The sequence below is a fragment of the Rhinolophus hipposideros genome, assembly GCF_964194185.1.
Source record: "Rhinolophus hipposideros genome assembly, chromosome: 18".
In the NCBI taxonomy this organism is placed as follows: domain Eukaryota; kingdom Metazoa; phylum Chordata; class Mammalia; order Chiroptera; family Rhinolophidae; genus Rhinolophus; species Rhinolophus hipposideros.
Genome location: NC_138064.1, coordinates 49458193 through 49483659, shown reverse-complemented (window position 1 = coordinate 49483659; position 25467 = coordinate 49458193). Strand labels below are relative to the sequence as shown.

The window sequence follows — 25467 nt, the reverse complement described above, 5'->3', positions numbered from 1 at the left end:
GTCATTTCAGATGTACACTAAAATTGCAAAATAAAGACTCTCTGTACACTGCAAAAAAAAATAGAAGACATTGGTTTTATGTAAATCTTAATGATAGGCACACATTAATTTTTTTTTTATCTAAATGTAATGTACTCTAAACAGAACAATTCACTAAAACTTTAACTGTAAATTACCTAAATTTTATAAAGCTATATAACTTCATTATAAAGTTATATAGCTATATGGGAAGACTCTCTTACAGAAACGGGGCCAGAAATATAGAGATAAGACACTAGGTGATTACTGTTCTTTGTAATTTCCTCATTCTTATGCTTCTGAGGCATATCTAAAATCAGGTGACAGGCCTGAAACCATTTTTTCTGTTTTTTTAATCAAACTACCTTACCTTCCATCTATCTTGTCCCTTTCTTTTCCTCCATTTTTCTGTTCTATTCTTTGCATTTCTTCCATGTTGAAATTCACTCTTTTGGAACATGCCTTAATTTCATATTTTATGAGGTTTATTACTGTTTTAGTTATATTTTGTTCACAGTTATTTCAATGAAAAATAAATCTGAATTCGGGGCCCTTGGGTACTTTTAGATTCCGGTATAATAATAAAGACATGAGACTGGATTTATGTAAAGTGTAAGGAATCACTTTAAAATAAATTGTGTATGTTTCCATCTTGATTCCTTACATGTAGCAGTAGAATTAGATGGTTGGGATTTAAGATTGCCTTTCTAAATGTGGGTTTGTTAAAAGGTGAAGGTCCTGAGAACAACAAAGTAGTGCAAGTCAAATATAAAGGACACATACTACATAAGATAACCCAGCAAGAACTAAGAACTCTAGGGGATCTACCTAATAAATCAAAACAAACACAGAGAGTCAGCCAGAATGGAGAAACAAACAAACATGTCCCAAATAAAAGAACAAAAGAAACCTCCAAAAATGGAACCAAATAAAACAGAGGTAACCAACCAATCAGAGACAGAGTTCAGAACACTGATGATAAGAATGTTTAAGGAGCTTAGAGATCACATAAAGAAGGATGTAGAAATAATAATGAACAACCAGTTAGAAATCAAGAACACAATTACTGAAATAAAGAACTCACTTGAAGGAATTAACAGCAGGTTAGATGAAGCAGAGGATTGAATCAGCGACTTCGGAGACAAGTTAGCAGAGATCACCTAAACAGAACAACAGAAAAAGAATAAAAAACAATGAAGATGGTTTAAGAGACCTCTGGGATAACATCAAGTGCAACAACATGCGCATCATAGGAATACCAGAAGGTGAAGAGAGGAAGCAAGGGATTGAGAACATACTTGAAGTAATAATGTCCAAAAACTTTCCTAACCTGATGAAGGAAACCAACATACAAGTCCAGGAAATGCAAAGAGTTCCAACAAGGATAAACCCAAACAGGCCCACACCAAGACACATTATAGTTAAAATGGCAAAGCTTAAAGACAAAGAGAGAATCCTAAATGCAGCAAGAGAAAGACAGAAGGTTACATACAAGGGAACTCCCATAAGACTATCAAATGACTTTTCTACAGAAACATTGAAGGCTAGGAGGGAGTGGCAGGAGATACTCAAAGTGATGGAAAACAAAGGCCTACAACCTAGATTGCTTTAGCCAGCAAGGCTATCGTTTAAAGTTGATGGAGAGATAAAGAGCTTCCCAGAAAAGAATAAGCTAAAGCAAGTTATTACCACCAAGCCTCCATTGCAAGAAATACTAAAAGGACTTCTGTAAATAGAAGAAAGATGAAAACAATTTACTACAAATTTAAAAATGGCAATAACTATGTACCTATCAATAATCATTTTAAATGTAAACGGATTAAATGCTCCAATCAAGAGACATAGGGAGGCTGAGTGGATAAGAAAGCAAGACCCTTGTATATGCTGTGTACAAGCGACTCACCTCAGATCAAAAGAAACCCACAGGCTGAAAGTGAAGGGTTGGAGTAAGATATTTCATGCAAATGGAAATGAGAAAGAAGCTGGAGTTGCGATACTTATATCTGACAAAATAGACTTTAAAATGAAGAACATATTAAAGGACAAAGATGGACACTATATAATAATAAAGGGATCGATCTGACAAGAGGACATAACCCTAGTAAACATCTATGCACCCAACATAGGAGCACCTAAATATATAAAACGGATATTGACTGACATAAAGACAGAGATCAACAGTAACACTATCATAGTAGGGGACTTAACACACCTCTGACAACAAAGGACAGGTCTTCCAGACAGAAAATCAACATGGAAACAACAGCCTTAAATGATACATTGGACCACTTGGATTTAATCGATATTTTCAGAGCATTTCACCCCAAAGCTGCAGAATACACGTTCTTCTCAAGCGCACCTGGAACATTTTCCAAGATAGACCATATGTTAGGCCACAAAACAAGTCTCGATAAATTTAAGACAATTGAAATGATACCAGTTGTCTTCTCTGACCACAGTGCTATGAAATTAGAAATGAACTACAGGGAAAAAAACTGGAAGACACACCAATTCATGGAGGCTGAATAACATGTTACTAAATAATGAATGGGTCAACCAGGAGATCAATGAAGAAATCAAAAGATATCTCAAGACAAACGAAAATGAAAACACCAAGACCCAAAATCTATGGGATGCCGCGAAAGCAGTCCTAAGAGGGAAATTCATAGCATTGCAGGCCTACCTAAAGAAACAAGAAACATCACTAATCAACAGTTTATCTTCACACTTAAGGGATCTGGAAAAAGAACAGCAAAATAAGCCCAAAGGCAGTACAAGGAAGGAGATAATAAAGATCAGAGTGGAAATAAATGAGATAGAAACCAGAAAAACAATACAAAAGATCAATGAATCCAAGAGTTGGTTCTTAGAGAAGATAAACAAAATTGACAAACCTTTAGCCAGACTCATTAAAAAAAAGAGAGGACCCAAATTAATAAAATCAGAAATGAAAGAGGAGAAGTGACAACAGACACCGCAGAAATACAAAAAAATTTTAAGAAGTTACTGTGAGCAACTATATGCCAACAAATGTGACAATCTGGAAGAAATGGACAATTTTCTAGAGGCGTAAACCTTCCAAGGCTAACTCAAGAAGAAACAGAAAACCTAAATAGACTGATTACCACCAGGGAAATTGAATCAGTAATCAACAATCTCCCAACAAACAAAAGCCCTGGACCAGATGGCTTTACAGGTGAATTTTACAAAATGTTCAAAAAAGAATTATCACCTGTTCTCCTGAAGCTCTTCCAAAAAATCCAGAAGGAGGGAAGACTCCCAAATACTTTTTATGTAGCCACTATCACCCTGATCCCAAAATCAGACAAAGACACCACAAAAAAAGAAAACTACAGACCGATATCTCTAATGAACATAGATGCAAAAATCCTCAACAAAATATTAGTGAACTGAATTCAGCAATACATTGAAAAGATCATACACCATGATCAAGTGGGATTTATCCCTGGTATGCAAGGGTGGTTCAACATCCGCAAATCAATTAATGTGATATACCACATTAACAAAATGAAAAATAAAAATCACATGATCATATCAATAGACGCAGAAAAAGCATTTGATAAAATCCAGCAGCCATTTATGATAAAAACCTTTAAGAAAGTAGGAATAGAGGATCATATCTCAACATAATAAAGGCCATATATGATAAACCCACAGCTAACATCATACTCAATGGGGAAAAGCTAAAACCATTCCACTTAAGATCAGGAACAAGACAAGGTTGCCCACTTTCTCCACTTCTATTCAACATAGTGCTGAAAGTTCTAGCCACAGCCATCAGACAAGAAAAAGAAATAAAAAGCATTCAGATCAGTAAGGAGGAAGTAAAATTGTCATTATATGCAGATGACATGATACTATAGAGAGAACCCTAAAGACTCCACCAAAAAACTATTAGAGCTGATAGATGAATTTAGTAAAGTAGCAGGATACAAAATTAATATTCAGAAATCAGTTGCATTTGTATATACCAATAATAAAACATCAGAAGGAGAAATTAAAAAAACAGTCCCATTTACAATTGCTCCAAAGATGATAACATACCTGGGAATAAATTTAACCAGAGACGTAAAAGATTTGTACTCAGAAAATTATAAGACACTGAAGAAAGAAATGAAAAAAGATACAAATAGATGGAAACACATACCATGTTCATGGATAGGAAGAATTAATATAGTTAAAATGTCCATACTGCCTAAGGCAATATACATATTCAACACAATTCCTATCAAACTACCAACGATGTTTTTCACAGAAACAGAACATATAATCCTAAAATTTATGTGGGACCATAAAAGATCCTGGATAGCCTCAGCAATCTTGAGAAATAAGAACAAAGTGGGAGGTATAACAATACCTGACTTCAAATTATACTACAAGGCTACAGTAATCAAAACAGCATGGTACTGGCATAAAAACAGACACATAGATCAATGGAACAGAATAGAGAGTCCAGAAATAAATCCATGCCTATATGGCCATTTAATCTACGACAATGGAAGCAAGAATGTATGGTGGGGTAAAGACAGTGTAGTCAATAAATGGTGCTGGGAAACCTAGACAGACACATACAAAAAAATGAAGCTGGACCACCTCCTTGACACCATATACAAAAATAAATTCAAAATGGCTTAAAGACTTAAATGTAAGATCTGAAACCATAAAATTCCTAGAAGAAAATATAAAAAGAAACTTCACAGACATTACTTGGAGTAAGATTTTTACTGATATATCCCCTCGCACGAGGGAAGTAAGAGAAAAAATAAACATGTGGGATTACATCAAACTAAAATTTTTTCACAGCAGAGGAAACCATCAATAAAACAAAAAGGGATCCTACTGAATGGGTAAAGATATTTGCCAATGATATATCTGATAAGGGGTTAATATCACAAATTTATAAAAGACTCACTCAACTCCAAAAAAACCAACAACCCAATTAAAAAATGGGCAGAGGACATTAAGAGACATTTTTCTAAAAAGGACATACAGATGGCAGACAGACATGAAGAAATGCTCAACCTCACTAACCATCAGAGAAATGCAAATAAAAACCACAATGAGATACCACCTCACCCCAGCCAAAATGGCTATCATCAATAAATCAACGAACAACAAGTGCTGGCCCAGATGTGGAGAAAAGGGAACGCTTGTGCACTGTTGGTGGGATTGCAGATTGGTGCAGTCACTATGGAAAACATTATGGCGGTATCTCAAAAATCTGAAAATGAAAACTACCTTATGATCCAGCAATTCCACTCCTAGGTATCTATCCGGAGAAATCCAAAACTCTAATTCAAAAATCTCTATGCACTCCTATGTCTATTGCAGCACTATACACAATAGCCAAGACATGGAAACATTCGAAATGCCATTCAGTAGATGACTGGATTAAGAAACTGTGGTACATTTATACAGTGGAGTATTACGCAGCCTTAAAGAAGAAAGAAGTCTTACCATTTGCAACAACATGGATGGACCTAGAGAACATTATGTTAAGTGAAATAAGTCAGACAGAAAAAGACAAATACCATATGATCTCACTTATATGTGGAATCTAAAGAAAAGAATAAGTGAATGAACTAATCAGAAACAGTTTTAGAGACATAGAGGAAAAACTGAGGGTTGCTAGTTGGGCGGTGGGGTGGGGATTAGAAAACAGTTGGTAACCACAAGATGGCCACTGGGTTTTGAAAATTAATTTGGGGAATGTAATCAATAATGTTGTAAAGATTTTGTAGGGTATCCGATGGACACTTGTCCCATTTGGGAGATCACCTCAGGGATGATGTAGATGCCTGATCACTGCACTGTACACCTGAAGCTGAACAATAATGAATGCCAACTATAATTTTATATATATTTGTATATATATGTATGTATATACTTACAAGCGGGGTACAGCATTAGGAATAGAGACAGTGGAAATGTAATGGCTCTGTGCGATGTCAGAGGGATAGTGGATGGGGGAGGGAGGTTCACAAAGTGTGAGGGATATAAATGATAAACGTCTAAGTATTTGTCTTGTGTACCTGAAACTAATAAAAGAAAAAAAAAGGTGAAGGTCCTTGGAGTTCATATATTTTTATCTTGCAGTGTTGAAAATAATAGATAACTCAGGTTGAGACTCTTAGTATTTGAGGGGAATATGGTGAATGTATATTATTAATGATTCACATAGGACTATTAAATTTGCTTATAATTTTCTAATCACTTCTGAAAGTTCTGTTTCAATAAAATAGAGCAAGACTTTCCAGTTACTTCCTTTTGACTATTCTCATGAAATTAAAGGAATGATTACTAAATTTCATGTGCCATCTTCTGTCATAAAAGTGATTGAATGTGTTAAATAAGACAGATTCTGCGTTAATAAGTCCTGCTTAGGAAAAAGAAATATAAATGACATTGATAATGATGTAGCTGAATAAATTAACATAAGTTTTAAATTATGTATCCCTTGAAAAAACTATTTTAGCTGCCAAAGCTGTATGCTCATACAGGTTTTTCTAGCTGGCTTATAGGTAGATAATCGTTCTTGCCAAAAATGATCCAGTGATAAATCTTTGCACCTAGTCTTTTCTTAATTTTGCTTATGGTAGTGGAGTACCAGCCACAGTAAAATGACTCTTCCAATGTTTCAACTGTTATGTAGGAGTATTTTATATTGTTTATATTGTTAATTGTTTATATTGTTCACCACCAATATCCGTTGATTTTTAAATACCCCATTACATATGACATGCATTATGACATGCGATCACATATATTGAAATTTATTTTAGGGATGATTTATCATTCCCAGAGTGGAGTAATTCAGGGCAAATGTCTAGGTCCCATTGATTGTGCTACTGGCATCTGGACAATAACTTCAAGAGACAGATAAGAGTTTACTCAAGTACCTTGAATATTTATAGCCAATTTTTTCTCACTCCCTCTCGTTTCCTTCATTTCCCCAACCCTAACCACAATGATGACACAACAGCACAAATTCAGTAACTTTCAATGAAATCCCTTCCTTCCACACTTATCCCTCAGGCTGCCCTTTTTGGGGTGGGTAAATCTTTTAAAAGAGGAAATGGTGGGATATAATTTTATATAGGCCTTATTCTTATCATTTATTATTATAAAATGGCTCTAAATTGTTTATTCATCATTATGGCCCATGGAAGATTATCGCCTTCTTCTTCCAGATTACTTAATAATAGTTTTTGTTGTTTTTATTATTTTTTATTCTTCTAGATTGTAGAAGGCATGAAGCAAAAAAAATGGAGTATTGAAAATGTTTCCTTCGGGTCTGGTGGAGCTTTGCTACAGAAGTTAACAAGAGATCTCTTGAATTGTTCCTTCAAGTGTAGTTATGTTGTAACCAATGGCCTTGGGGTATGTCCTTTAACTTTTACCTTCTTTATGTATCTCTATAGAATGTAGTTATTGAACGCAATAGTTAAAGGATAACATGGTTCTGAACTATATCTATAATTTCCCCCCCCCTTCTTCCGCCTCCCCCCACTCTGGTTCAAGCCATTGTTTCTCAGTCTAGTTGTGTAGGACACAGCTCCCTGGTCCATGCTGGTATTATGAGCCTTGCGCTCCCCCCGGCTGAGGCCGTCGGTCCGCAGTCGGCCTCTCACAGCAGCTCAGGGCAGCTCTCGCCGGCTGCCGGCCGCTCACGCTGGCCTCCGGCCACTCATGGCAGCACATAGCAGCTCTCTAGCTGGCTGCTGGCCACGCACTCTGCCACTCAATGGCAGCACACTGCAACTCAGCCAACCTCTGGCTGCTCACAGCAGCCCAGCTCCAGGAAGAGCTGTTGTTCACAATCTTAGCTATAGAGGGCGCAGCTCACTGACCCACGTGGGAATTGAACTGGCGACCTCGGTGTTAGGAGCACGGCGCTCCAACCACCTGAGCCACTCAGCCCTAATATTCATAATATTGTCAGGCACCACTGACCTTGACTCGGAAACAAGGAAAAAAAAGAGACGTTAAGTAATAAATAGTATGACTTAGGGGGAAAAATAAGATGTGAGATTATTTAAGTAACATAATGCAGGTCAGGCATTTCCCACTGCTTCCGTACATAACTCTGAATCAAAAAGTTGGCCATATTTGAGTGGGAATGTCAGCTAACTAGCCATCATATATTAAAGATGGGCAAGTACAAGTGTAAACACTATCAGAACAGTATTTTAGGAAAGTGGAGTATGAGGTTGAAGTTGTGATGCCAGAATCACATTCTAATAGCCTGAGAACAGGAGAGGCCAAGCTACTAGTCCGCTGAACAACAATCCCACTAGAACTTCATTCGCTCTTGAGAGTCTGGACAAAGGGTGTAAGGGTGGGGGATACTAACAACTCTCTTAAAAATACCGGTGTTGGTCCCCAGCTTTACTTCACATCCATCTTTCTTTGGAGAGTTCTAGGATTGACTCATCTGTTTTCTTCTTTCAAAGCCATCACTAGTTGCTCTTATTATGTTTTGCCTCCTACTTTTCTGATCCTAAAACAAAAGTTCTGCTCTCTCCAGGTTCTCTAGGTCTTTTTTGCTTCTGACAGTGACAAGGATAATAGAAAAAAGTAACCAAAGGGAAAGGTTATGGAGTAGGAAAGGCTTTTCCTTAGTAAAATCCTAGTTCCCTAGTTGACGTAGATTTTTTTTTGAAAAAAAAAAAAAAAATAGCATGATTATATCAGTTTAAAAGCAATTTGTACCATAAAAGGAGATACTTGTAGGATCACATGTTAACCTCAGAGACTGGCTACAAATGGAGTGTTAGGTATTCTGCAGTGGTAAGAAAGGATAGCCAAGATTTGTATTTTATTCATATCTTTTTTCCTGACAGAGGACTCTGTCCTCCAAAACAAGCTAGAATTATGTTTTTAAAAGCCCAGTGTGGGTTGGCTTCATTATACTTATAATTTAAATGTAAGTTTAAATTTAAAATTTATATGTAAGTTATGTACATACTTTTTTTTAATGGAATTGAGTGACCCTTTCTGATGATTAGTCTTCTTTTTCTCTTTCTTAATTTGGATTCCAGGTTAATGTCTTCAAGGACCCAGTTGCTGATCCTAACAAAAGGTCCAAAAAGGGAAGATTATCTTTACATAGGACACCAGCAGGGAATTTTGTTACACTTGAGGAAGGAAAAGGAGACCTTGAAGAATATGGTCATGTATGTATCTGCTCTTGGGTTTGGTTTGTTTGGTTTTTGTTGTTGTTTTTTAACAGTAGTAACTTGGCTCTCCACAACCAAGAAAGGAGGCTTTTATGTTCTATTTTAATTTTAAATTATTTTCAGAACAATTTTTTTCTTGGAAAACAAAACAGTTTTATTGTAAAATATACAATAGTTGACCTAGCCTACCAAAATAAAACACCTAAGTGGCTAGAGCATAAATTGGGTGAAATACTTTGTAACAGTCAAAACAAAAAGGGAAGTGTTTCCACTGACCAGCAGGTAGTGACTGAGGAGCGTCAGCAAACTGTGGGTTTGGTCGCTCACTGCCAGTCAGCAGTGAGTCTGTTCTGAAGAGGTGTAGTTAAGCATACTTAAAGGGTGTTTCTCATAACTGTTTATATTATAGTAAACTTGGGTAATTTTAATAGATAAATGAAGGGCTATCCAACTTCTAGAATGTTGTTAAAGATAATTCCATTTTCAGATCAGATGGTTTTCTTTAGTCTCATTTGATTCTCACAACAACTCCGTGGGCTAAACAGCCAAATTACGTTATTTTAGTAGTATAACGTGAGAAGCTACGTGACTTCACTCAGATTATATAACAATAAATGGTGACACCTAGACTAACCAAGTTTTCTAATTCAAGTCAACCAAATGGGAAAGATTTTTAGTATGCCAACATAGTCTATATGAGCGATGGTCTTTAACATACAAAAGTACATTCATATTTAAAAGTTATAAATTTCTCTTTTTTTAAGCCACTGGATTGAAAAAATACTCATTTTTGGAGGGAAACTACTCATGAATATTCATATTCTCAGAGAAGTTTACATTAAACATAAACACATTAATTTATTACTTTAGATTCTTCATACCATATCAAATATTCTATTTGTTACTTTTATTATATTCTTTTAAGATTTTGAACTAGAATGAAATAACATTTTCCTATTATCTTTACTGAAAAATACATAAGTTTCTAAACAAACTTTTAAAATTAGATCCCTTTAGGATGAAAAGGGGCTCATTTCTTTACCAAATAATGGAGGGCTTGCTTTACAACTTATTTATTGTCTCCCACAAAAAAGGGGTACAATATCTTCCACTGAAAGGAGTCCATTCCCAGGGGGGAAAGTAATCTGTTTCTTTTTTATTGCATTTTAGGAACGACTAAAGTACCCAAGAACTCTTTATATTTTCAGGTTCCAAATTCTGATTTCCATTAGGCTTCCACAGTGGCTGGGAGGTTGTTCCTCAGTCTGGCAATTTTCATTTCCAGCTGTGTTCATATTAATAAAACCTCCTCCTTCCTTATCTTGGTACTTGTTATTCATGATTTTGAGGACAATCTGACCCATATTATAGAGAAGAACATTATTTTGATCACTAATAATGGTGAAACGCAACATTTACAAGAATGATGCACAAATACTGAAGAGGGCAGCAAGTGAATTAAAGGTTAAAGAGAAAGAAAAAAATGACCGACACAGAAATTAATTTCAAATCAGTTTGTCCCCTTCATGCATTGTATAAGAACGTGAAGTAAGAGTGGGGTCCACCTACTAAAATCTCTCATACATTAGGAAGGTGGACACTAAGGCTCCTGGAACATAACGAGGGAAGCTATTCTTACTCCACATTTCACAGCCTGCCCATGAATAATTACACTTGATTGTCCCCTCCCCAAAAAAAGACTGAGTGGAAATTGTCTTCATTCACTACTCCAATTCACCCAACAGGTTCGTAGAATACCTTCTCTGTATTAAATATCAGGCTTGCAAAGAAAAACTAGGTTCCTTTCCTCAACTGACTTAATCTAATAATCTAATAGGCCAAAAAAAGACAAACACTATCAATGTGAAAAATAATAAAAAATAAATAAAATTACACTCCTTTATTCAGCCTGTTAATACAGTTCTTTGAGTGGCCTTCACTTAACCCTTATAGTTATCAAGACTTTGCTGAATTAGTTTATCCCAGGTAGACTAAAGTTACTTTAGACATAGTCATAACTATTACTTTTAAAAAGGCATTGATATTAAGGGTATGTGAATGATATTCTAGAGTATATGAGGCAGTAATGAATTTATAATCATCTAAGCATTTTGAATAGAAACCACCATTCCTTGATAGGTTTTATTTAACTTCATGAAAGAAAATGCTACAGCTAGAGCAGTGTGATTTGAAACAACACAATGACAAAAATATTAAATAATGTCATGTATCACAATCTTCCAACTAGGTGGAAAAACTTATACATGATAGATTACTTACGGGTGTTTTTTTTTAAAAATTAGAGCCAGATAATTCTTTAACGGGACAGGAATAGCTTTACCAGACCCAAAAGGGAATTTAGTCCTAATTTCTTAATTCATCTCTGTTACCTTTGCATGGATCAAATGGATTACATGTATCAGTGACTTTCGTAATATCCACAAAGTCTCTTTAAATCAGTCACTATGCATTAGTCAAGAAATCAATAGTTATTTTTGTTTCTGTTTGGGTTTGGTTTCCTGTTTTTCGGGGGTGCTTGTTTTAAGTCCAAAACTCAGTGACTAGGAAATCTAATTAAATTCCAGGTTGATGAGTTTAACTGGTGTTGAGTCTGTTGGCTAGGAACAGGAAGTTCTGGCAGGTTTTCCTTGATGCCTTGTCGTGATTATCAGCGACAGCCATAGTTCTGGGCAACCAAACAGTAAGCATATTCCATTGGAACAAAGGAGATGAGTCTGTTAAGTTTTTTTGTTTTTCCTTTAAGGAAAACTGTTTTAATGATGTAATTAGATTATTCCTATTCATAAATGTTAAATATTTCTGTATAGCCATTTGCTCTCTGCCTGGTCCACCAGCATCCTTTGTGTATAAAATCACTTTATAATTTGAACACCATCAACATTTCTGTGTATTTGACTAATCAGTCTAATCCATCATAGCATTACTTAAGTACTTTCCTTGATAGTCTAATTATTAAATACTATTATATTTGTGCAGGATCTTCTCCACACTGTCTTCAAGAATGGGAAGGTGACAAAAAGCTATTCATTTGATGAAGTAAGACAAAATGCGAGGCTGAATATGGAACTGGAAGCAGCACCTCATTAGGCTTTGTTTTATGACTGGGTCTGTGTGCTTGGCGGTGTTTGTGTGCGTATGTGTTTATGTGCATGCACGCACATAATACACCTGTGTGTGTATGTAATACGTGATGTTTATTGTACAGATGTGTGGGGTTTCTTTGCGTTTTATGATACATTACAGCCAAATTATTTGTTGGTTTATGGACATACTGCCCTTTCGTTTTTTCTTTTTTTCCATTGTTTAGGTGATCTCAAATTGGGAAATGCACTTAATCATGTAAAAGATTAATGCTAAAGTAAGCTTTTTAGGGCCCTTTGCCAATAGATAGTAATTCAATCCGGTATTGATCTTTTCACAAATAACAGAACCAAGAAACTTTTATATGTAACTAAAGATCACATAGAACAGATTTGCATAAAATTATCATAATTGCTTTATGTTTATATTTAACTTGTATTTTTGTACAAAAAAGATTGTGTAAGATATATTTAAAGTTTCAATGATTTAACAGTCTTTCCAACTTTTCATGATTTTTATGAGCACAGACTTTCAAGAAAATACTTGAAAATTACATTGCCTTTTGTCCATTAATCAGCAAATAAAACATGGCCTTAAAGTGGTTTGTGTTATTGTACAATTTGAAAATTATGTCGGGACATACCCTATAGAGAATTACTAACCTCACTGCCCCTTGTAGAATATGTATTATTCATTCTACATTAAAGAAAATAATGGTTCTTACTGGAATGTCTAGGCACTGTACAGTGATTCTGTACGTTGGTCATTGTATTGTACCAGTGAAATGCCAAATTTGAAAGGCCTGTACTGCAATTTTATATGTCAGATATTGCCTGTGGCTATAATATACACCTCAAGATTTTAAGGAGATAATGTTTTTAGAGAGAATTTCTGCTTCCACTATAGAATATATACATAAATGTAAAATACTGACAAAAGTGGAAGTAGTGTATTTTAAAGTAATTAACACTTCTGAATTTATTTTTCCTATTCTATAGTTGATATGACTTAAGTGAATTACTGGAATGGGTAGTGAGTGTACTTATTTTAAATTTTTTGATTCTGTTATATTTTTCATTAAGTTTTTAAAAAATTAAATTGGATATTAAATTGTATGGACATCATTTATTAATTTTAAACTGAATCCCTCAATAAATAATACTCCAGCAAGTTCTTAAATGAAGATAAGTTATCCCCAATGAAAAGCATGACAACATGCGTTTGATTAGAAGAATCTTAACCAAAAGCAGAAAGTTGGCTAACTTCGAGGTGTTCAACATCAAAATGTTCCACAGTGATTAACTGCTAGTTTCTGAGTCAGTCATCACATATGACTAGAGACCAGTTTTATGGTTTTTTAGATGATTCTTTTATATTTAGGTCTGTTCTTCTAAGGCAGGGGTTGGACAGCTGTGGCCCACCAGCCAAATTTGGACTGCCCTTGTTTGTTGTAAATCTTACCTACAGCTGCTTTCTCAGGACAACAGCAAAAACTGGGTGGTTACAATAGTGGCCACATGGCAGCAGCCCACAAAGCCTGAAATGTTTATTATCTTGCCCTTTCCAGAAAGTTTCTCCACCCCGTTCTAAAAAAAGGAGTGTGCCTTGAATTTTAAGAGAAATGTTGATTTCCAGGGAAGGGAGGAGGCTAAGTTGATACAGAGTTTGTCTCTTTTGTCCTTTCTTTTCTCATTTTAGAATCTGATATTGGAAGACTGATTTAGAAAAGCTTTAACAACATGACATTAAATGTGAATTTTTAAAAATGGAAAAGCCATAAAATTCTCTGTCCTAAACAGTTACTTGAGAAAGTATTTTATCAGTAAAATAATCTAAAGAGAGGTGAGTTACCTTTATTAAACGTCTTTTATAAGCATCATTAAAAAGAATATAGGTTTTTGCAGATGATTCTAAACACTGTTTAATGAGAACAGTAAGCATTATTCACTTTTAGTAAAAATTTTCATCCTGTAATTTCTGGTAGAAAATTTTAAACTTTTTTTTAATGTATCTAAGTAAAGATTAATAGTATTAAAAAGAATACCTTTACAAAATGTGCTAAGGGGCTTACAGAGAATTAAAAGAAACTATATTGCCAGTAACAACTTTGATAACCATTTATAATTTTGATTTTGTTAAAACATTGAAATTCACCACACATGATATTCTTTGTCTACTGTGAATTTCAGCAGTTGCAGAGTATTTAGAGGAGTTTTATTTTAAAGCTTTCAGAGAATGCTAAAATTTGTACGTTTGTACATGGCCATAGATTGGGGGTGGAATGATTAATTCTGTTAGCTCTTAGCCAGTTGGAACTGATGAATCCTGAATTTCCATCACTAAGCTCTTAGTACTAAGCCATCTGCATTCTGAGTAGCAGTGGTTACCATAGACATCAAATAGAACTCTGCTGTGTGTCACCCTTAAATCAGCCTAACTAGTCCAGACAAAAGCAAATGGCATGTGTTGGGTTTGCTTAAGTCACTAGATTTACAACCAATGCCAGTTTATCCCCTTCAATTCATAATATCATTAAGTATTTGTATTTTAAATAGGAAATAGGAGTTCTGTGTTGACTCTTTATTTGTACTCTATACTTAAAGTAAAATGGTTTTAATGATTATCACTTATTTCCTTTCTTGAAATAAATTGTTATGAAAAATATTTTATAATGAAATCCATCTTGGAAAACTAGAAAGAGAAAAATGGCAAGGTATTGTTCTGTTTGCCATAATTTAGAATTCAACATTTAAAACAAGTATTTTGTAGCTTTACATTCCTTTTTAACCCATTCAGTGGAGAATGTCAGCTTTTCTCCAAAGTTGTATGTTAAATCAATTCTAATATGTATTCAACATCAAAGATAACATGTAATAAACATGGAAATAAAGTTTAGCTCTATTAGTGAAATGTTAAATTTGACTGTGTGCTTCAAATAATGGCATTTAGAGAGTTGCCTTTTTTAGATATTTCTCCAGTTCAAAGAATTAGAGAATAAGAGAAGGAGCGGTATCAAAGATGACTCCTATTTTCTACTTTGTGCGACTGTATGACTGGCAGTGCCTCTTGCTAAGAACACTAGAAGGGGACCAGATTTGGCGGGGGAAGGGAAGTTGGGTATACAGATTTGGGGACAGATGGGTCCTAAGGTATGGATTTCATATATACATGGTCACTGGAGACACAGGAAAGGATCCTTCTCTAGGAAGAGCATGGAGTACAGCCTGGCAAACCACAGGTCAAATCCAGCCCACTGTATATTTTTGTCAGGTTTTATTGAAACACAGCCATGCCCATAGTTTAATTATTGTCTGTGGCTGCTTCCATACTACACTCACAGACTTGAGTAGTTGTGAGAAACCTTACGGCTTGCGAAGCCTAAAATATTTTACTATATGTTCCTTAAAAAAAAAAAAAAAAAAAAAAAATCCAATTTCTGCTATAGAGAGGACATAGGGCAAAACCATAGGAACTCGCGAAAGTTAAGTGGCAAAAAATGAGAGGCAGAGGAGACTGAACAAGTGTAGATGGAAGGAAAACCAGGAGGAATAAAGTCATGAAAGCCAAAGGAATGGAGTTTTTCTGCACAGATGTTAAATGCTGCTAAGAGATCAAATAGAGTGAGGACTTAAAAGCATCTATTGGATTTAACCTGGAAATCATTGGTGGCTTAGAGACATTCCCTTCCAGGTAGTAGAGGAGGCAGATGGCAGAAAGAAGCTACTTTACGTAACTGTGAATTTTGGGTCTGAAGAGGAGAAAATGAGGCGATAGTGTGTCTTCCCTTTTTAGCTATGCTTTATCTCTGCAAAAGACCCAGGAAAGAGGAGAAGTTGAAGATAAGAGTCCACAGAGAGGGTGATGGTGTTGGGTTCTAAAGAAGGTGGAGGAGGATGGGGTCCAAAGCCCTGGTGCAGGGATTAGCTCTTAGATGGGAGGGGGTGCTTTTGTTCTGGAAGAAAGGAGGAGAGGAGAGGTGCATATGCAGGCTTTGGTTTTCTCTGTGAAGTTTTTGGAGTAGGAGTTTTTTAAATGGAGGTTTTAAAATAGTTATTATGGAGAGTAAAGTGACCAGAGGCGGAGGACCCAACTCACGTGATTGAGAACTTACAGTGAAAATTTGCCTATTAAGATTTTTTTTATTTCCCTCCCTAATAGCACCCTGATGCCTGGGTCCAGACAGAAAAGGGGAGATACTTGGGGTTTGACTAGATAATTTTGAAAGAAAAGTACAATAATTGAACAGTTACTGAAATAATTGAGTTGTTGAAATAATGGTCCTACAGTACCTAAACTAGAATAGGTAAGGACATGAAGGCATGTCCTTGGGACATGAGCATTGGGAAGACAGAATCCGATGGACGATCTGATGACAGCTCTGATCTGTTGGGAGTTGTTGAACAAGCAGGTTTCAAAGGACAAGAAACGCTAGTCTGAGACCAGGATGCTTGGATTTCGCGATTAGAGAGGAGCCAGCTCATGGTGTAGTACGATCCAAGGTGTGACTTTGCAGTTGCTGAATGAAGGAAAGATCATTGGAGACAAGACAAGGTCAAGAAATCGGAAAGGACGAGTGGGTTGTGTGGGTGGACCATAAAATCCTCCCGGAAGATGGCAGAAGTTGTAGTGGAGAGGAACACTAAGTCAGGTGCCACAGTGATCCATGAATGAAGGAAAGGGACCATGACGGCAGGAGGCAGCGACCAGGAGGGATGTGAACCTCAAAGGGATGGAGCGTCCAAGCATGCATGACAAGTGCAAACTGATTAAAAAGTGTTGTGTTCAGTTACCAACAGTTTCATGTCCTTTACCAGGCACTCAGACCATATTTGTTGACTTGATGGAGGGAAGGAATAATCTAGATCAAAAATTCCTTTTTTTATTAGCTTGCTCCAAACCCCCTTTCACTGATACAGGCCCAAGTATCTAAGCCTTTAAATACATTTAAAATTTTTGTTTTGTTTCAAATGTTTTAAGATTTACATTATATATTTTAAAGAGACCAGCCAAAGCATTCTGCAGCCAGTTAAAATCAGTCACCTCCCCATATATACAGGTTCTTACCACCTAATTTTAAATTATGGTTTTATTTTATTCAAAAGTTTCTCTAATTGTTCTGTTCCCCAGAGACAACTCTATATTTTGTTCACAGTTCTTCATTCCATTAAAACTTATTACAATATTTAAGTTACTCCAGCAAAGGGAAGTATGTTCTTGAAAGGAATTTTAGAATCATTCAAGTTATAATCTTCACCGAAGTTTTTTTAATTAACATGAAAATGGGTCCTAAGTAATCAGGAATTTGCCTGCATGCCATTACATGGCCTGATTGACCCGTCACCTCATTGATATAAAGGACTCTTGGTGACTTAATTGGTGTGTTCACAAGGGACCTGAAGCTGTTACCACTTTTCAGGGCTCATGTCGCTCTCTTGGTGAGAAGGGTAGCCTGCCAGTTGACTTTTCTACAAGTTTATAGCATGATCTCTGCAGAAAAACACAGTTTTGGTTTATATTGATTTATGTTCATCATGGAGGAAAGAGGCATTATTCTTTGGTTGGAAACAAAATTCAATTAAAAATACAGTTATCCTGACCAGCTTTATTTTTTTTCTATTTAATTTTGTAATTGGCTACTGAGATGTTACTTCTTTGACTTAAACTAGTGATGACGTTCCGTAGTTTTTATTAAAATGGATTAACTCTTATACTTCTGAGCTCTCCTGTTGAATTGGCCACAGTTTTAATTCCAATTAGGTCTTCCTGAATAGCCTGAAGATTTCTACCAGGAGCCTGGGAAAAACCAACTCTTACCTTCAACCTCTCCCTTACTATTCCTTCCTCCTCAGCCAATAAACAAACATGTTCCTACTTCTTCCATCATTTAAAAAAAAAGTACCTCCCTTGATAACACCAGCTCTGTTGTCCCATCTCATTCATATCCAGATTTCACGAGTTGTGTACATTTCCTCTCCATTTACTGCCTCACTTCTCCAATCTGGTTCTCATCCCTCATTAAAATCAGTGACCTCTCAATTGCCAAATGAGAATGTTGAGTTATCTTACCAGAGGATCTCTCCTGTATTTGCCACTGCTAATAATCCATTCCGTGAAACTACTTTGTCTTCTATGTTGAAACATCTTGAGTCCCTCCTCTTTCTGGGCTCTTTTTCACTTACCTTTTAAATGTTGGCTTTTCCCATTTATCTCCATATTTATCTTGGCTGATCTCAGCCATTCACATGGCCTCAGCTATCACCTATCTACTAAAGCCTCCATACATTCATATCTGTAGCCCACACCTCTGAGTTTCCCTACCTGTCTAGGATGCATTTCCACCCAGATACCTACTCAAACACAAAGAGTCCAAACTTATATTCCCCCTCACTGTCTGCCTCATTTGCAGGTTCAACAAACCCACTGAAGTGAGACTTCCTGTCTGTTATCCCACACATGTAATCAATGTCACAGTCCTATTGATTTACGTACTACCTAATGTTATAATCTGGCTTCTCTCCAACTCCCATTTCAAACTCACAAATCTCTTCCTGAAACAATATAAAAAGTATCTGACTAGATTTTCTATCCTTAGCCCCCTCTCCCTCCCACTCTGCTACTGGAGTATTCTAACAAAATCTTAATAGTTTCAGTTTCCTGCTTAAAGCATTTGGTGCTGCCTTAAGCCTGCAGGCTAATGCACAGAATGCAGCCTAACCCACAAAACCTTCCCAGATCTGGCCTATGCTACGCAGATAACCTCAGGTCTTGTCCTTTGTTTTCTCTGCCATCATCAAGCCACACTGAGTTGCTCTGCCTCACACACATATGCACACAGACATCTTACACCATTTTCTTTTTCTCTGCCTTTGGTTATGCTGACCCCTCAGCCAGGAATGCCTGCCTTTGGCTAACTCATTGTAGGTGATTAGGTGATGATGCCTGTCAGAAGCATTCAGTGAGCGCTGCCATCTCACATCCCCTTCCCCTCTTGCCTCCACAGGTTTATTTGTAAACAGCACTCACACTCCATGGACCTAGCTGTCCTATACAAGGCGGTATAGGATGGTGTTTTATTCATCTGTGTTTCCTGCATTCAGCACAGAGTAGACAGTCAAATGTTTGTTGAATAAACGTCATTAAGATACACACTTTTCTACCGTGTTTTGATAACCTCTGAATACTAATACCCCGAGCATTTTTATAATTGTTTCAAAAAAGTGGAACATTTTACTAAGTTGTTTAAAAAGATGGATAACTTTCAAAGCATTTTCACATAAAGTCTTTTTGAAAAACCCTTACAATAAATGCATGAAGTAAGGTTGTTTCTTTAAAACAGATTACAAAACTAAGGCAAAAAAGATAAATTATCTGCCCAAGATTACCTTGTACATAGTACAATGTTTTGTAACTTTCCTTGGGTCTTAGACCTCTGAGAATTTGCCTAAAGCTATGGACCCTCTCCACAAAAAAATTCTCATTTGTAACTAAAACAACGTGCAGATAACTTGAGGCTGTTCTTCAGACCACATTGAGAACTCCTCAAGTCAACTGCAGAGCAGAGATTAGAAATCAGCGGCTTGCTCACAAATGCCCTCACCGCTCTATTTGAACTTCTAGTTGTGCTCTTGAGAATTTTAAGATTATAATCACCATAAATTATTTTTAGAACAAGGCAAAGTAAATCAATATAATTTTAATTCAACTTTCAAGGTGTTCTATGAACTTTATTGATCCAGATTCCAAAATTAGTGGCTATTTGAAATACCTTTTATACAGACAGAGACACAGAAGCTTTGGAAATAAAATTAAGAAATCTGACGAAGTGCTGTGGGAAGATTAAGAAGAAATCCCAGGAGTCTTCTATGCAAACTAGAAACATCAAACTTTTCATAAAAGCTTTCTTTGTATTTTTATGACTGGAAGGTTCCGTTTCCATACATGTAACCAGGCTAGGTGATTCTGACCACATTCCCACTGAAAACAACAACAACCAATGGGTAACTTTTTTTATTTTAAAATATTGGAGGGGTTTTTGAAAAACTCTGTCTGATTATGTCACAGAAATGGCAGCATGAGGAGTGGTGCTTGAAATCTCCCCTGGAAGTTACAACAAATTGAACAACTATAATTCAGCAAAGGATAACTCAAACAACACATAATCACATCTGAGATATCTGCACATGGAATCACCTAAAGTTGGGAAAATCAGGCAAGCAGAGGAGAAGGGGAGGGGGAAGTGCAGAGATGCAGGCCGGGATCTGCAGGACACAGTCTGGAGCTCACTGCATTCTTGGGAAAGGGAAGAATCCAGAGTGCAGGCACACTCCTATGGCCTACAGTCCTGCCTGAGGGATCAGCATATAATACGGCTGAACATAGTGCTTGGGGCCTCAGAGTAAAGACCAAATACAGAAGGGTGAGAACTGTGGTGTCGTGTGGGGCCGCGTGCGGAGCCTCTGGTCCTGCTCCCCACATAATGCAAGATGTGGCTAGGCCAAAAGGAACACCGATGGAGCCACAGGTAGGGGAGTCATACAACTATATTCTTTCTGGTGGCTGGGGGAGACACACACAGTAGTAGCCACACGATCCACAGTCCGCCATTCACTTCTCTGCCTGCCAACCAATCAACACAGCCCTGCAGTTACATCAGTAGCCAATTGGCCAACCAGTTACGGCTGATGGCCAACCAATCACAGTTGATGGTCATTCACTACCCAAGCCAGCACCTCCCCATGTGAGGCCTAGAGCCTGGAAGCTGTTCTCTGGGACTCTGTCCCCACATGTGGTTCAAGCACTCACTGTCAGGCAGAAAACAACACAAAGACACAGAGCCTGGCCAACTCCCCCCACCTTCCCAGAGCTTGCCCTACCTCGACCCTCCCAGTGTTAGAAGAAGGTTCCAGAAGAAACACTACCAGTTTCAGATTAAAGAACAGAATATCTAGAGCCCTGAGAACTGGAGTGAGGTTCCCACAGCTGCAGACGCACAACTTGCGACTAATTCCTGTGACTAATTCCTGTGACTAATTCCTGGGAAAGAGCTGTAGGGGTGAGAGAGCTGTGGGCTGGTAGTCTCCATTGCCTGAAGCCACAAATGCACTAGCAACGTCTCACAGCCCACCCTGCACCCACCTTTCTGGGCGGATCGCTGCAGGGGCAACCAGAGCCACTGAGACACACAGGCTCAGCATGGGGCTGCAGGGACAGCATTGGGATTTCAGAAGTTTAGAACTCTATCGCCCTCCACATCCTCCCATGGAGGAGGTGCTCTGAGATCCAGGTAACATTCACAGAGGAGAAGCCCATCTTCCATCACATGAAAAGCCAGAACAGCACAAGAGAAAATGCCACAGCATGAGAGAAAATAAAAGGCTGCAGCAGGAGAGAAAATAAAACATTCCAGCAACACCTACTAGAAAATGAAAGGCCTCTTCATATCAGCTTGCTGAAGAACCCACTCCTGTAGATGCCCAGGAAAAGAAATAATAATTCATTAATTGCCATGAATAACCAACGTAACAAGGCAGCTCAGAAAGACAATGGAAACTCCCCAGAAAATGAACTTAAAGACATGGAAATATGTGACTTAAATGACAGAGAATTCAAGATTGCAGTTCTGAAAAAAAACTGGATGCAAGAAAACATAGATAGGCAGTTTAATGTACTCAGAAACACAAAGAACAAAATGAATATTTTTACCAAAGGGATTGAAATTTTGAAAAACCAAGTAGAAATTCTGGAGATGAAAAACTCAAAAGAAATGAAGAGTGAAATAGCCAACTTAGGTAATAGAGCTGATCAGATGAAGGAAAGAATTAGTGATACTGAAGATAGAAATCTGGAGTGACAGATGGAAGAAGAGAGACTTGAAAGTTAAAAGAAAAGAAAGAATTCAAGAACTTTCTGACTCCATCAGAAAGAGCAACATAAGAATAATGGGTATGCCAGACGGAGAAGGGAACAGAGAGTGTATTCAAACAGTCAACGAGAACTTCCCAAACCTGTGGAAAGAACTGGTTCTATGAATCCAAGAAGCAAACAGAACCCCTAATTACCTCAATCCCAACAGGCCTTCAACAAGGCACATTATATTGAAGCTGTCCAAAATTAATGACAAAAAAATTCTCAAGGCAGCCAGTAATAAAAAAAAAAAAAAAGCAGCAGTAATCTATAAGGGAAAGCCCATTAAACTATCATCAGACTTTTCAGCAGAAACTTTACAAGCCAGGAGGGAGTGGAATCAAATATTCAAACGATTGAAAGAGAGAAATTATCAGCCAAGAATAATATATCCAGCAAAGATATCCTTTAGATATGAAGGAGGAATAAAGACCCTTCCAGACATACAGAAGCTGAGGGAATTTTCTAACACATGACCTGCATTACAGGAAATACTGAAGGAGCCTATTGGACCTAAAACAAAAAGTCAAATACAAAACCATGAGCAATATTACAAACAGATTGACAGAAGCAGGAAATGGCAACCCATACACAAAATAGGGCACTATACACTTAAACATAACATAAATGGTAAGGAAGATAAAAACATTAAAAAAAAAAAGGAAAAGGACAACTTGCTACTGCAACTCAGAAATCAACTCACAGCATAAGTATAACTTGTAACAATAAAGTAGGGGTAACTTGTGACAATAAAACTATAAAAGGGGAGAGAGTAAAGGTCTAAATCTATACAGAGGAATGGAGATAAGAAGCATGCTGAAGGAAAAAGACTACTATATATATGAAACTTTCTTTTATGTAAAATTCATGGTAACAACTCAAAAAAAAAAAAATCCAGAGCTGAGGTATATAACATAAAAAAAAAGAAACAGGGGAAAATCACAGAGTACCACCACACTAAAATAACAGGCAGCAACAAAAAATGCAAAAAAACAATGGAGACACTGAGATACCAGAAAACAAAAGACAAAATGGATATAGGAAATCCTCATATATCAATAATCACCCTAAATGTAAATGGACTTGAACTCACCAATAAAAAGGCACAGAGTAGCAGACTGGATCAAAAAACAAAACCCAACCATATGTTGCCTCCAAGAGACATGTCTTAGCTACAAGAACAAATATAGACTCAAAGTGAAAGGGTGGAAATCGATACTCCAAGCAAATGGTATCCAAAGAAAATCAGGTGTATTCATATTTACATCAGATGAAGCAGATTTCAGGATAAAAAAGGTAATGAGACAAAAATGGACATTTCATAATAATAAAGGGAACAATACAACAAGAAAATATAACACTTATCAACATATTTGCTCCAATCAGAGAGCACCAAAATATATAAAGCAACTACTAACAGAACTAAAGGGAGAAATTGACCAAAACATAGTTATAGTAGGGGACCTAAATACATCATTGTCAGCTATGGATAGATCATCAGAAAATAAGAAAAGAAAATAACAGAAAATAAGTAAGGAAATAAGTAAGGAAATAGCGGCCCTAAATGACACATTAGATGAAATGGACATAATTGACATTTATAGAGCACTTCATCCTAGAACATCAGACTATATGTTCTTTTCTAGTGTACATGGAACATTCTCAAGGATAGACTATATGTTGGGACATAAAACTAGCCTCAGCAATTTTAAGAAGATTGAAATTATACCAAGCATGTTCTCTGATCACAAGGCTTTGAAATTGGATATCAGCTGCAATAACAAAGCCAGAAAAACTACAAATATATGGAGATTAAACAACATGCTTTTAAAGACTGACTGGGTCAAAAAAGAAATAAGAGGAGAGATAAAAAATACATAGAAACAAATGAGAATGAAAATACATCCTATCAAAATTATTGGGATGCAGCAAAAGCAGTAATAAGAAGGAAATCTATTTCATTCCAGATAAACAACCTAAAATTACAACTTAAATAACTAGCAAAAGAACAACAAATGAAACTCAAAGTCAGCAGAAGGGAGGAAATAATAAAAATCAGAGCAGAACTAAATGCAATAGAAAACAAAAAGACAAAAGAAAAATTAATGCAACAAAGAGCTGGTTCTTTTAAAAGATTAATAAAATTGACAAACCCTTAGCTAGACTCACTAAGATAAAAAGAGAAAAGAAACAAACAAAAATCAGAAATGAAAGAGAAGTTACCATGGCTACCACAGAAATACAAAGGATCATCCAAGAATACTATGAAGGACTATATGCCACCAAATTCAATAACCTAGAAGAAATGGACAACTTCTTAGAAACATATAGCCTTCCTAGGCTGAACCATGAAGAACTGGAGAATTTAAATAGACTGGAGAATCTAAATCAACAGTAAGGGAATTAAATCAGACATCCAAAACCTTCCCAAATGCAAAAGTCCAGGACCAGATGGCTTCACTAGTGAATTCTACCAGACATTTAAAAAGGATCTAACATCTGTCCTCCTCAAACTCTTCCAAAAAATTGAAGAGGCAATACTTCCTAACTTAGTTTATAAGGCCAACATTACCCTGATACAAAAACCTGGTAAGGACAACACAAAAAAAGAAAATCACAGGCCAATAGCTCTGATGAATACAGATGCAAAAATCCTAAACAAAATTCTAGCAAATTGAATACAATAATGCATTAAAAAGATTATACATCACGACCAAGTGGGATTCATCCCAGCGGTACAAGGATGATTCAACATATGGAAATTGATCAATATGATACACTACATAAACAACATAAATGTCATATGATTATATCAATAGATGCAGAAAACGCATTTGACAAGATACAACATCCATTTGTGATTAAAACACTTAATCAAATGAGTATAGAAGGAAAATACCTTATTATAATAAAGGCCATATATGACAAAAACATATATAATATCATAATTAACAGTGAAAAACTGAAGCTTTTTACTGTGCAGTCAGGAGCAAGACAGGGTTGCCCCTATCTCCACCTTTATTCAACATAGCATTGGAAGTCCTAGTCAGCAATCAAGCAAGAGAAAGAAATAAAAGGCATCCAAATTGGGAATGAGAAAGTTAAACTGTCACTTTTTGCAGATGACATGATTCTTTATATAGAAAACCCTAAAGACTCCACTGAAAAGCTATTAGAAACAATAAATGAATACAGTAAAGTTTCCAGCTACAAAATCGATGTACAAAAATCCATTGCTTTCCTA

General features: G+C 36.5%; 1 protein-coding gene across 4 annotated transcripts in view; it reads left to right on the top strand.

Moving 5' to 3' along the window:
- NAMPT (nicotinamide phosphoribosyltransferase) overlaps positions 1–19465 on the top strand; it is a 48783-nt gene extending 29318 nt beyond the window's left edge. For 2 of the 4 annotated variants that reach the window (XM_081080123.1, XM_081080122.1), the window contains exons 10-12: positions 7279–7419; positions 9081–9215; positions 12216–15718. In XM_081080123.1, coding sequence (XP_080936249.1) covers positions 7279–7419; positions 9081–9215; positions 12216–12326 — 387 coding nt within the window. In that variant the 3' untranslated portion in view covers positions 12327–15718. Of the gene's footprint in view, positions 1–7278; positions 7420–9080; positions 9216–12215; positions 15719–19320 lie in introns of those variants that run through there. The other 2 variants (XR_013995376.1, XM_081080124.1) reach the window with 2 other exon arrangements.
- The last annotated feature ends 6002 nt before the right edge of the window (positions 19466–25467 follow it).